This window comes from Setaria italica, chromosome V (assembly GCF_000263155.2).
Source record: "Setaria italica strain Yugu1 chromosome V, Setaria_italica_v2.0, whole genome shotgun sequence".
In the NCBI taxonomy this organism is placed as follows: Eukaryota; Viridiplantae; Streptophyta; class Magnoliopsida; order Poales; family Poaceae; genus Setaria; species Setaria italica.
Genome location: NC_028454.1, coordinates 4,103,032 through 4,115,898, shown reverse-complemented (window position 1 = coordinate 4,115,898; position 12,867 = coordinate 4,103,032). Strand labels below are relative to the sequence as shown.

Below are 12,867 nucleotides of genomic sequence, written 5' to 3'. Positions count from 1 at the left end.
TCCTAACCCATTGTATGGTTCTAGTTGACTCAATGTTTTAGTATGTATTTGGTTTGGGGATCCAATATTATAAGTGAGATATATTCCTAATTTTCGGGATACGATGGATCCATCTCATATTTAGTTGAGGAGGCCGGAGCCAACCCAATTTTGTATTTGATTTTGGACGGATCAAAGGATACGAGATAGCCTTGTTTAGTTGCTAAAATTGGAAGTGCCAAAATTACTGTGCCGGCACTGTAGCATACTGTAGCGTTTCGTTTGTATTTATGAATTATTGTCCAAACATTGACTAATTAGGCTCAAAAGATTCGTCTCGCAAAGTACAACAAAACTGTGCAATTAGTTTTTAATTTCATTTACATTTAGTACTCCATGCATGTACCGCAAGTTTGATGTGATAGGGAATCTTCTTTTTGCATAGTGCCAAAGTTGGGAGTTGGGGTGAAGTAAACAAGGGCATAGATGGAATTTCCAAAACGGTAGCAATAGTCAGTAGTTGACCCACGTGTCAGACTCTGAGAAAACTATCTTTCTTATCAGCTTCACCGCTTGAGCACCCGTGCTACGTGTCTCCTTGTCGTCATCCTTGCCTGGGCTCCCCAGTCCCCACAATCGGTCGTCTCCATGCTGCCTTTCCCCCGCTGACTTGTGAGCTCTCCCCATCACCTTACTCGCGCTCTAGATTGTGGGAGCTCCTGCTCCCGCCGCGAGACAGAAGGCCTCGCCTCCCTCATTCATGCCTATATAGCATGGGTTTATGGACGTGGATTCGCATGCATTACCCCTTTCCCGGCTCTTATCAATGCCGCTCACACACAAAGTTAGCTGGATTTACGCCATGGCTGCGAGCTCCGCCGAATTTGCGCCACCCCATACCGTCATGAGCTTCTCATACCATGAGCTGCACTCCCAACTAATGGAAGGAGATGATGCGCGATAGGGATGAAATTGGTCCGTCGTATTCGCTCGATTCAGTGGAATGAAATATATTTTCTTTTAGGATGGATCCAGCCTTTCTAGATTATGAACCGAACATCAAAAAAATGAGTTTGACCCAATCCAACCCATTTGAAGTTATGAACCCAACACATATGGCGAGCTGATATTATTATTATAAAGATGCAAAACTTTTTTATCTAAGTGAACATGTCTAAAAAGCTACAACTCGAGCGAACTTATTAATACTCATATTTTGCTAAAATGTATATATACCATCGCAATACATGCATAAGATAGTATAAAGATCGTCATATATTAATTGTTATTAAGGGAATGATTGGTTCACTTGCCTGTCACTTTGTCGCCTCGCTCAGCTAGGAGAGAAAAGTGAGCTGAGAATTTGGATGAGGGGCCACTTGGAGCCTTGGCAAGTTTTGACCTTGTTTGCGTGAGAGAGCTAAAGTAGTTGTCCTGGGTAGGCAAGGTCATTGATGATTGTGCTGGCCAGGCGAGGTAAGGTTAGGGAAGTTTGCTTATAGAGCCAAACGGATCCTAATTCTCCACATATATATTGGCTAAAAGTTATGTCTTAGTAGGTTGAGAGAAAACTTAATAATAGTGGTTTGTGTCTACCTTTACAATTTTATTTTAGTTCATACATAATTTGAGAGGAGTTACGTTGTCGTGGGAGGCATGGGAATAATAAGATGGGAAAAACTGAGATCAAAAGATCAAAGACTTAACAACATATTTTTTTATAGTAGTACTAGAGATTTTGATTGCACTCATGCAAACTTTCTCTTGATGCTTCCAGTTTGTCTATCAGTCTAAACTGCTATTCATTTTATTCTGATAAGTGATACCATTACATTTTGCACCCAAATAAAGGACGTAATCGTTCATCTCGAAATGAAAACCGCTGCAATCTGATTGCGTTTACATTTACAATACATTACCATTTCTCCAACCAAACAACTTCCTAGTTTGATCGCTGAGGCGTATCGGCCGGCCCAGTAAACCCCATCGTGGCCGTCGGCCGTCGGCCGCGGGCCGAACCAAACCAAACCCCGACTGCGGGGGCTTATCCGCACTCCGACCGTGCCGCTTCCTCAGCTCAGCTCAGCTCGCTCCCCTCTGCCGTGCTACCTCGCCATGGAGGCAGCCGCCGCCGCCGCCTTGTCCCCTCCCCGCGTCGCCCTCGACGTGCGCGCCCTCTTCTCCCCGCCCCGCTCCCTCCCGGCCTCGCCCTCATCCCAGCTCCGCCTCGCCGCCCGCCCCCGCGCGCTCGCCGCCGCCGCCAAGCCGCGGTTCCTGAGCCCCCACCGAGACCCCGCCGTCGACGGCGGCCGCGGCGCCAGGGATGTCGTCGCGATGGTACGGTCCGCGCGTGGCCAAGCTCCGGCGAGCGAATTCGGTGCGTCGGGAGTTGGGCTAACGCCTGAAATGGTCTCTGTTGGCGTGTGTAGGTGGTGCCGTTCCTGAGGGGGACCGCGTGGGAGCAGCCGCCGCCGGATTTGGCCTCGTTCCTGTACAAGAACCGGATCGTGTACCTGGGGATGTGCCTCGTGCCGTCGGTCACGGAGCTCATGCTCGCCGAGTTCCTCTACCTCCAGTACGACGACGCTGAGAAGCCCATCTACCTGTACATCAACTCCACCGGTACCACCAAGGTTTGCTGCCGCGCTGCTGATTCACCTTTCCTTGATTTCTTTGTATGGCGAGAATTACTTGTTTATAGAGAATGAACACGGACTTGTGACTCCAAAGACTTTCCTCTAGGCTTGAGTTGGGCTTGCCAATTTAGCATGTAGATTTCGGTTCTTCAATCCTTAGCTAGCAGAGAGTTTTGTTCAGCTAGAATATGGAAGTTTATTTGTGTTTGTCATCCACCATACACCAAGTTAAATTTTTCTGTACAACCTTATCTCTAACAATTACATATAATAATTCTTGCTCAAGTGTCAGTCATCATATCATTCTGATATGTTTATCTCCCTCCTTATTCAGAATGGTGAGAAGTTAGGTTATGAGACAGAAGCTCTTGCAGTATACGATGCTATGAGGTCAGCTTCGACATATGTACTTATCCTCTTTTCTGTTCCTTGCAAACCTGTGGCTATCCCTACCCCACCTTCAAATGGCTTCACTTGGCTGATGCTTTGCACGTGTTCTCTAAAGTGAATGTATATATAGTAGTTAGCTCATTATAATAAATATGCATATTTTTGTGGCTGCCAAGCAGAAGGCCTGAAAAACCTAGAGTGACAACTCAAACATTTTATCTTCTATGCACATCATAGCTCTTTACCATGGGTCAATGACAAATATCTGGGTCCATACAGCTACCTATTTCCACATCCCATGCCTACCTAGCAACTGGCACCACTAGGAACCCAGTCTCTGACCAAATACTATGAACACCTCTTCAAGTTCGTGTTCAAGTATGCAGATAACTTGCTTTGCACGTAACCAAGTATGGTTCGGCCCTCTTATATTATCTCATTGTGCCAATGCATGTTTATTGCATTCATGTTCACAAATATGTGTTGTTTTAAACCTTGGCATGGTCTCAAGATGCTATTTTGCCCATTTGACATTTATCGTAATATATTAGCAATATAGCATTGTGGAAGTATTTTAATAATGACTCTTCCAGTACTGTTTTCATATAGCCAGTCTTACTACTGTTGCAAGTTTTGTATATTGTAGTTAAAATGAGAAGAGTTAATCATACATTCTAAAGTAAAATATATCTGTGAAGATATACGGTGACAAAATTGCAAAGCCACATGCTTGTCTTGGTGTTATATACAAATACAATTGCACCTATAGGACTTCCAAGGTTTTTCCTCTTTATAACTGTAAGATAAGAGCAGAGCAGTAGCCCAAGGGACTTTGTTCAGGTTTAAAGTTCTCCAAAAATTACCAGTTAGAGTAGTGTCTTTGAAGTCCAGCACATTAAACAATGCCTACAGTTTACAAAACAACACCAAGGTCCATGGTTGATGGTTCAGCTTCTTAAATGTCTTTCCCTTGTTATACACTCTGAAGTTAGCCAAGTTACACAATGGGAAAAATTGCATGTATGCCATTATTCCCAGCAGTGGCGGACCCAGGGCCCGGAACCCAGGGCCTCTGCCCGGGCTCCTCAGCACTCAAGTCCACTAGGCTCCAATCATTAAATTGCCCATATATAGAGGATGTGAGGTCTTATCCATTGCATAGCCCGGGCTCCTAAAACCCTTGGGTCCACCACTGATTCCCAGCCCCTAATTTGTGTATTCCACTAAAAAAGTCGAGTTGGCATGATGGCATCAAAGCCGAGAGACCAGCAGTGTTAGAGAAGGGCAGTGATGACAGTTTCACTATCAACATGCAGTGTTGTCTTTTTGTCAAATTTGGACGGTTAGTACCCCGTCTTAAGTCAGTGGCCTTCTCAAGTGCCAGGTCAGCAAAACGGTGGCAATTATGCTATCTCTGTTTTTCAATGGTGTACATGCAATTTAAAAGTGAACGAGTGGTGTCTATGCAAACATTCATTATTTTACCTGTAGTGATCTGCTAACTGCTCATATATGGAGGCACAATTGTTCTACCAGCCATTACCAATGACAGTTCTTTTTTTATTTTTTCTTAAAAAAATCTGGAGTACTAGCTAATGTCTCTACCTTTGTGCAGGTATGTAAAAGTTCCAATTTTCACCCTTTGTGTTGGTAATGCATGGGGAGAAGCTGCTTTGCTCTTAGCTGCTGGTGCTAAAGGTAACCGTGCTGCACTTCCATCATCGTCGATAATGATAAAGCAGGTCATTTTCTTTTCTTATGTTGATATTTATACATTATAATTTCTTTGTTAGATGAATCTAATGCACATGGTACACAACTAATTAGATTCAGCAGAAATCATTATGACCTTACACTTGCTCCTACACTGTGTTGCACTTGCACATATTTTGTTTATGGACATACAAAGCTGTGTGCAGTGTTACTGTTATTTGCTTGTTAAAAATGTGAGACTAGAATGTCTTACCATTGTTACATGTAATTTGCAGCCAATTGGTCGTTTTCAAGGTCAGGCAACAGACGTTGATATTGCAAGAAAAGAGATCCGAAATGTCAAGATAGAAATGGTATTTTTCCATCTCTTATAGGGATAAAAATTTGATATCCTTATCATGAATATAAAATGATCCAAGATTAGCTTATCTTTCTTCTTTCTAGTGTTTCATATTATGCTCCAGTTCTTTAATGTAGGAAGATACGAAGGCCATGTTTAGTTCACTCCAAAATCCCAACTTTGGCTCTATGCAAAAAGAAGATTCCCCATCACATCAAACTTGCGGTACATGCATGGAGTACTGAATGTAGACGAAATCAAAAATTAATTGCACAGTTTTGTTGTACTTTGCGAGACGAATCTTTTGAGCCTAATTAGTCAATATTTGGACAATAATTCACAAATACAAACAAAACGCTACAGTGTTGCTACAGTAATTTTGGCACCCTAAAGTTGGGCAACTAAACAAGGCCGAAGTTATACAATCCCAAACTTATATTTCTTCTGTTCATTGGTGATAAATCTATCGAGGAGAAAAGAAAATAACCATGCCACTATTGTTAATATTAATACGATGATCCGAATTTCAAGTCTTGGAAGTGAGTCCTTTCAGTTTCCAGATGTAGGCAGTCCACACAAAAAAAAACACTAATTTTCACTGCATTTCACTTGAAGTACATAAGACATTTTTCATTTTTAGCTGTCAATCACTATTCACTTTATAAAATTTGCTTATCTGGAAGTTTTGCCAAACCATTCTTATACTGTAGTGTCAGTAACCATGACCATGGAGAACTGTGCTTGGGCCTAATGTTAGGGAAAACTGAAACTATTTCTCAAACCTATTTTGGATAACAGTGCTTGGCACAAACTTGGATCATCGCATCTAGTTTGGGATATACTACACAGCCTTGGATGCTTTGCACTGGAAAGAAAATCTAAAATCTGTGACTTAAATATTTCTGCACATTAAACTTAGTTTGTGATAGTTCTCCCATGGAGAGTTGAGGAGGGCAAAGCTATTTCTCTGAGTATAGAATTTACTGTCTGATTTTGTGTTCAGGTTAAGCTGCTGGCCAGGCACATTGGTAAACCAATTGAAGAGATCGCTCGGGACATCAGGCGGCCTAAATACTTTAGCCCCAGTGAAGCTGTGGATTATGGCATCATTGACAAGGTAAGCAATCTCAGAGCGAATCAAAAGAAACTACCCGATCTGATTTAACGACAACTAACAGTAATCTCCATGCTCGACAGGTGATATACAACGAGAAAATCCAGGAAGACAGCGGTGTCGTATCAGAACTCAAAAGATCAAATTTAATATAGTGTTTTTTTTTGTTCACGCAAGTAGACACATCTTTGTAAGTTTAGTGGCCAGTTACATGCGTTTGAGCATTGATGGGTAGTGGCCATTCATTTGCTGGCCGTAGAGCACATTACCGGATAGCCTATGCAATGCACATGCGTTTCCTCGATCACGATCCTTACTGTTTCAACCTGTATTACCCTGGCGGCCTTGCCCCAATAGGCGTGCATCTTGCTGAATCGCGGATTTTGGTCGGTCGTGGAGCGTTGGTTATCTCTTGGTATTGATCAAGTTGCCCTCTTCCGCAAAATATGCCACCGAATATGGTGGAAGAATACCTACAATCCTGCTCGATTTATCTATAAGCTATGACTGCCATGCATAACATAATTGGTTTCACAAGCTCTCTTCACGTGAGTCTCGATCATCCTTGGTGAACGTTTTGGTGCAGTTCGTGATCACCTTATCCTTTGAATCCTTGATTTAATAATGAAGTAAAGTACTTACTAGTACATGGAGCCCTATGGTTCAGTACAAACTATAGTTGGATATTAAGTAAAGTACTTAACAGAACATGGATACTATAGTTACGAACTTAGGGGGCGTTTGGATGTCAGGGGCTAAACTTTAGCCCTGTCACATCACACATTCGGATGCTAATTAGAAGGACTAAATATGAGCTAATTACAAAACTAATTTCAGAACCCCTAGGCTAAATCGCGAGACGAATTTATTAAGCCTAATTAATCCATCATTAGCGAATATTTACTGTAGCACCATATTGTCAAATCATGGACTAATTAGGCTTAATAGATTCGTCTCGCGATTTAGCCTAGGGGTTGTGCAATTAATTTTGTAATTAAACTATGTTTAATGCTCCTAATTAGTGTCAAACATTCGATGTGACAGGAGCTAAAGTTTAGCTCGGGGATCCAAACACCCTAATAGTATGGTAAAATCCTTTTATGCTGTCCATGCCAGTTTGGACTTTGGAGCCTGTTCGCTTCAGCTTATAAGTCGGCTGAAAAGCTGAAACAGTTGATTTGTTGTGAGAGGAATACTATATGCCTGTTTTTGTTTTTAATGGGGGAAAACAGTTGCAGTACACATGTGGCATAGTAACACTAATGAGTAACGACTATACGAGTAGGTGAAACACGTTTGACCGCTGGCTTTGCACGCCTGCTTGTCTCGCAAGCAGGCAAGCAGCTGCCAACAATCCAACGTGCGCCACTGACCCGTGTGGGGGTCTTCTGTTCGCACTTGGCGCGCACTAGTTTGTCCAATCTTGCAATGGAAGCTGCCATAATATAAAAGCCTTATTGGCCAAACGGCCGAAGCACACAATTCCAGTTTCCAACCGAGGCGACCCAGCATCCACCGTGACATGGAATCGCACTCGCGCCGCCAGCGCCGGAGCAACGCCGCCGGGGCCACGGAGGAGGACCGGCTGAGCAGCCTCCCCGACGACCTCCTCCACTCCATCCTCCGCGACCTCCCGCTCAAGCAGGCCGCCCGCACCAGCGCGCTCTCCCGGCGGTGGGCGCCCCAGTGGCTCCGCGCGCTCGCCGCCTCCCCGGTCATCGACCTCACCGACCGGGACTTCGCCCGCGGCCAGACCCCGGCGCGGGCTGCCGCCACGGTGGGTCGCTGCCTCCGCCTCCATGCCGAGCACGGCGCGCCCCTCGACGCGTTCCGCGTGGCTCTGGTGTCGCCGTCCCCATCGGGGCTGGTGGGCGACGGCAGCGCGTTGGGACGCGACGTCGTCGGGTGGGTCGCGGCCGCCGTGGCGAGGGGCGCCAGGGAGGTGGAGGTGGACCTGGCGCCGCCGCAGCAGCAAGACGACGATGCGGACGCGGCCACGCACGCCGATCGCGGAAGCGCCGCAGCGCTCTGCTTGGAGCTCCCCGGCGACGTGTTCCAGACCAGGTGCTCGCTGGAGCGGCTCGCGCTGGACGGGTTCAGCCTCCGCGCCGTCCGGCTCCCCGCGGCTGGGCTGGCTGGTCTCCGCTCGCTCTCCCTCGCCCACGCCGACGTCACCGACGAGGCGGTCCGCGGCGTGCTCACCGGCTGCAGGGCGCTCGAGTCCCTCACCCTCAGGAGCTGCCCCCTCCTCACCTCGGTGACCATCGGCAGCGAGAGGCTGCGGGTCCTGGAGCTCCTCGGTTGCCGCGCCTTGCGCGATCTCCGGGTCGCCGCGCCGGCGCTCGAGTCGTTCGCCTTCCACGGCCGGGTCTACTTCAGCGAGGCCGACGACTACGCCGTTCCCATCGAACTGGGCGACGACACCACCATGACCATGCCAGCCCTGCGGGACGCGCGCATGTGCCACCTCGGCTTCGGCGAGTACGAGGATCCCAACGCTCAGGATTTCGAGTACCCCTTCTTGTACCACGTCGCGCATGCCCGGGTCTTGACGCTTTGCTCCATCGGCTTGCTGGTACCCAAAAATTGCAACCGCAGATTCAGTTATCAGTAATTCAGTACTCTGCAGATACGGAACAGCACTAACGATTACTCTTTTTGTCGATCAGCTTCTTCGTGAACAGCAAACCTATGACGAGATGGCATATGCAGACCTGCCGAACCTAGAAGAGCTGCAGCTGCTGATGGCCACCGTGGACAATGAAGGCCTCGAGCATGTGTCCACTTTCTTCATGCTCACCCAACTCCCGGTCCTGCAACGGCTCTTTGTCCGTGTAAATCTCGTGCACAAATTATGTTCCGTTTGTACCTCATCTGAGAAAATACATGTGTTTTGGAACTGCTTATTACCAGCTGAGATAGTGAGATATGGATTATCCCATCCGCAGCTCCCCAGCGATGGAGGAAGCAGCTCGGCAGCAGCGCTGACCGACGACGACGACGCAGACATCATACTCATGTTCGAGGTCGTCCTTGAGCAGCTAACTTTTATCAAGGTTGCGAGTTTTAGGGGGACAAGGCACGAGCTGCGGCTGCTCAGGTTCTTCCTGAAGAGGGCTCCTGTCCTCGAGCAGATGGTGCTGGTCACGGTGGAAGGAGAGGGAGCTCCGGGAGACGAGCACCTCAAGGACATCTATGAGCGGGTTTCGGTGTTGCAGAAGGCGTCGCGCGAGGCACGTGTTTCCGTGTGCCGGCCCAACGAAGACGACAGCCCGAATCATGCACACACGATGTTCTACCGCGAGGAGTAATATAACCGACACTGTATGTATGGTGTTTTAGGCTTGTAATCATAAAGAATTAAAGATAATATGTGGAGGCCTCGAGGGCTTTGAGGCGAAAATATTAAATCACAGGATATCAACTTATTTGTTGTCGAGACACCGGAATATACTCCCTCCATTCCAAATTGCAGGTCATTTTGGGTTTTCTAGATTCATAGATATTGTTATGCATCTAGACATATGGTATATCTAAGTGCATAACAAAATCTATGAATCTAAAAGGCCGAAACAACCTATAATTTAGAACGGAGTGAGTAATTATTAAGCCTACCTAGTTAAAACATGCCATATACAAACTCTGCTTACCCTCTCGAGAAATAAATCGGGATTTAGCATCTGGTTGTAGCCATGCGCATTACTCCCTCCATTCCAAATTGTAGGGCGTTTTGATTTTTCTAGGTACATAAATCTTTTTATGCATCTAGACATATACTATGTTTAGATACATATAAACATCTACGAATCTAGAAAAATTAAAACGACCTACAATTTGGAACGGAGGAGTAGCCTAGTTCTGAACCCGAACCTAGGATAAAAAATGAGAGGATGCATACATATACATCAAGAGAAGAGAGAATCAAGACAGAATCGCCAAATATCTATTGATCATGAGAGGCATATAAACCATTTCAGCAGGGCACATACAGTGAAAAAAAATAATAAAACATCACTTGTTTTCAATTTTTAGTGGGTGACATGTGCCCTCGCTCGGCACCACGGCACTTTAGTTTCTATCTTATATTGATGATATGCCCTAGGGCCTAATCACAGATGATCCATTAGTTGTTTATGATGAATTGGGTATGTGGTAGAAATGCACATGCCTTGCCACAGTGAAATAGTAACTAAATTGTTTTTTACACTCATGGAGTATTTATCTTTGTTATTATATTTTTTTTGTTGCACTCAATTGGTCTCTAAGCTTATGTTACAAAATCCACAAAATCGGTGAGGGAGAAAAGAAAACGCACGGCGTGCGTTGGGGTAGGGAGGAGCGAGATTGGATCGGGGTTTGGGGTTAGGCACAACCCATGAGGGGAGGCAGCGCTGGTGGGTGGAGACCTCGTGTTGAGGGAACACGATGTCTAGGGCATCGGAAGGTGTCGAATCAGGGGGGACCCGGACTTATGATTAGACCGCATACGTGAAAATTGGAGTGGATTGCAATTATTTTATTCAATCACGCCTGTCAGGATTCGAACTCGAGACCTCTAGCTCTGATACCATGTAGAAGGATTGGAAAACACCACATACCCTAGGAGGGGGGTGACCTTTCATATATATAACCAAGGTGGCTTGGTGTACAAGAAACAGGTACAACACAATATGATTATACATATACATCCTAACATATGTAACTCTTTACATTTATGGTAACATATTTTTTAAGATATCATGAGTCAAAGTTACATATTGGAGACCATATCAGTGTTCTAATGGACTTATATTTGTGATCGGAGAAAGTAGTTAATAGAAATCCTATTTGCGGTATCGTCAATTCCAACCCCCACATTGCCACCAAAAGGGGGATAATTGCCTACCAAAAGGGGGATGTTTGCGGAGCCGAAGATCTAGCTAGGGACACAACAGTCTGCCTGATCCCAATGGGGATCGTCTGGACAGGGTAGCGCGGAGCCATAGATGTGGGACTTGAGGCCAAATTTGCTGCACATCGACTTGAAGGAGGAGGCCCACTTGGAGTAGCCGGTCATCTTCATTGTCAGGGTCGTGGGGACGTGGGCTTGCACGGAGATAGTGGCGTGGGGGTGCGTCACGGGCAGCGGCGGCGCGGGGCATGGATGAAATCGCCGCCGCCGCTGACCGCAGTCCCGTCGCTTGTGGAGGAGAGAGATCCTCGTCTGGTCGCAGGCATGGTCTCGACACCGGTGGAGAGGAGAGTGCCGGAGTTGGAAGGGTTGGCCACATCTAGAGACATTGGTGCCGTGAGGGGAGGAGAGGAAGGGCGCGTGACAGGGGTGGTGGCGAGCCGTTGGGTGGTGGACGCGACGCGATGGACTCATGGCGCGGGTTAGGGAAGAGGGAAGTGTGTAACGCCCGTAAAAATACACCCAATTAAATCACTCGTTAAAAATACATTCCAAAATTTTTCCGACCGCTGAGCCCCGTCAAATCCCCTCCTTTCCGTCGGATTCGCCGTCCCGGTCCCCGACGTCTTCAACCCTCTTTTTCTGTCCCCGTAAATTTCGCCGCGTGCCCGTCCAATCCATCACGCACGCCGGTCAAGTCCCGAATCTTTCGCCACCTTTTTCCCCTTTTTCTTTTTCTTTCTTCCTCCCTTTCTCTTTCTCCTTTTACTTCATTTTTTTCCTTCTTCCTCTTCTTCTCCCTCCACCTTCCTTCTTTCTCTCTCTCCTCCTTTTCCCTCTCAGGCGCCGGCCCTCTTCCCTGGCGCGCCCGGGCGCTGCCCCTCCTCTGCGCGCGCATAGCGCCCGCACGCGCGCGGGGGCCGCGCCGCGCCGCGCCGCCCACGCCGCGTCACCCGCGCCGGGCCGCGCCCGCGGCCCGCCAGGCCGCGCGTGCCGCGCTGAGCGCCGCCGGTCGTGCCGGGTCGCCCGCCGGCCGCCGCACTCCACCCTCCGGCGCGCCTCCCCGCGCAAGTCGCCGCCCTGTGCACCCTCGGCCACCGCACCCCCACCACGCCGACCACGCGCAGATCCACTCCGGCACGCCACCAGGACAAGTTCGGCCGCCGTCCCATCGCCGGCCCCGCCGCCTCGGGCGCCGACGCCTTCCTTGCCGCCGCCTATAAAAGGGGAGGCTGAGCCCTGTCACCTTCCCCACGCCACCAACGCCATCCCCAAGCCGCCGGCCTCCTCCTTCCGCCTCCTCGGCACCGACCGCCGCCGCCACCCGAGCTCCCGCCGCCGCCCGAATCCTTGCCGCCGCCGCCCCTTGGGTGCCGCCTCCCAATCGCCCAAGGTAAGGGGTCAAATGGACCCCCTTACCCCTCCTCTCCATCCCGCACTACCCGGCCTCGTCGCTGGCGGGTCAAGCCGGCCGTCCCACCGCCGGCCGTGCGCCCCCCCCTTTTTTCCTCTGTTCTGGAGCCAAGGAAAGAAGAAGGAAGAAGAGGCCCGAATTTCGATCTGCCCCTCAGTTTTCCCCTTTTTGCAACCCGGTCCCTCCACCTCTCTCCAGAGACTTCCACAAATAAGCCCTTCCACTTTTTAGAGAAATTACAAATAGGTCCTCGGTTTTCACAATTTAGTCCTAAACTCTATTTTAAAGCCTCTAATACTCCTTTAACCCGTCATTTCATGCGCCAAACTTCCTCCAATCAATCCCAAATTTGACCACGGCCTCCTCTCATATAATTCCGTCGAAGCATAT

The 12,867-nt window shown here is 48.0% G+C and overlaps 2 protein-coding genes across 3 annotated transcripts; both read left to right on the top strand.

Annotated features, from left to right (window-relative positions):
* Window positions 1-1,998: 1,998 nt before the first annotated feature.
* LOC101786347 (ATP-dependent Clp protease proteolytic subunit-related protein 4, chloroplastic) lies at window positions 1,999-6,499 on the top strand. The gene is made up of 7 exons (XM_004967653.2): window positions 1,999-2,316; window positions 2,409-2,612; window positions 2,950-3,005; window positions 4,621-4,747; window positions 4,994-5,071; window positions 6,062-6,175; window positions 6,256-6,499. Exons 1-7 carry the CDS (start codon window positions 2,095-2,097, stop codon window positions 6,325-6,327), a joined length of 873 nt encoding a protein of 290 aa, XP_004967710.1. The 5' UTR covers window positions 1,999-2,094; the 3' UTR covers window positions 6,328-6,499.
* Window positions 6,500-7,574: 1,075 nt separating this feature from the next.
* Window positions 7,575-9,613, top strand: LOC101785662 (F-box/LRR-repeat protein At3g59190). Of its 2 annotated transcripts, XM_004967652.2 has the most exons (3): window positions 7,578-8,747; window positions 8,842-9,006; window positions 9,121-9,613. In XM_004967652.2, exons 1-3 carry the CDS (start codon window positions 7,695-7,697, stop codon window positions 9,481-9,483), a joined length of 1,581 nt encoding a protein of 526 aa, XP_004967709.1. In that variant the 5' UTR covers window positions 7,578-7,694; the 3' UTR covers window positions 9,484-9,613. The 2 variants fall into 2 exon arrangements, with proteins under 2 accessions (XP_004967708.1, XP_004967709.1); XM_004967651.2 differs by having other exon boundaries at window positions 7,575-8,747; window positions 8,842-9,613.
* Window positions 9,614-12,867: the final 3,254 nt, after the last annotated feature.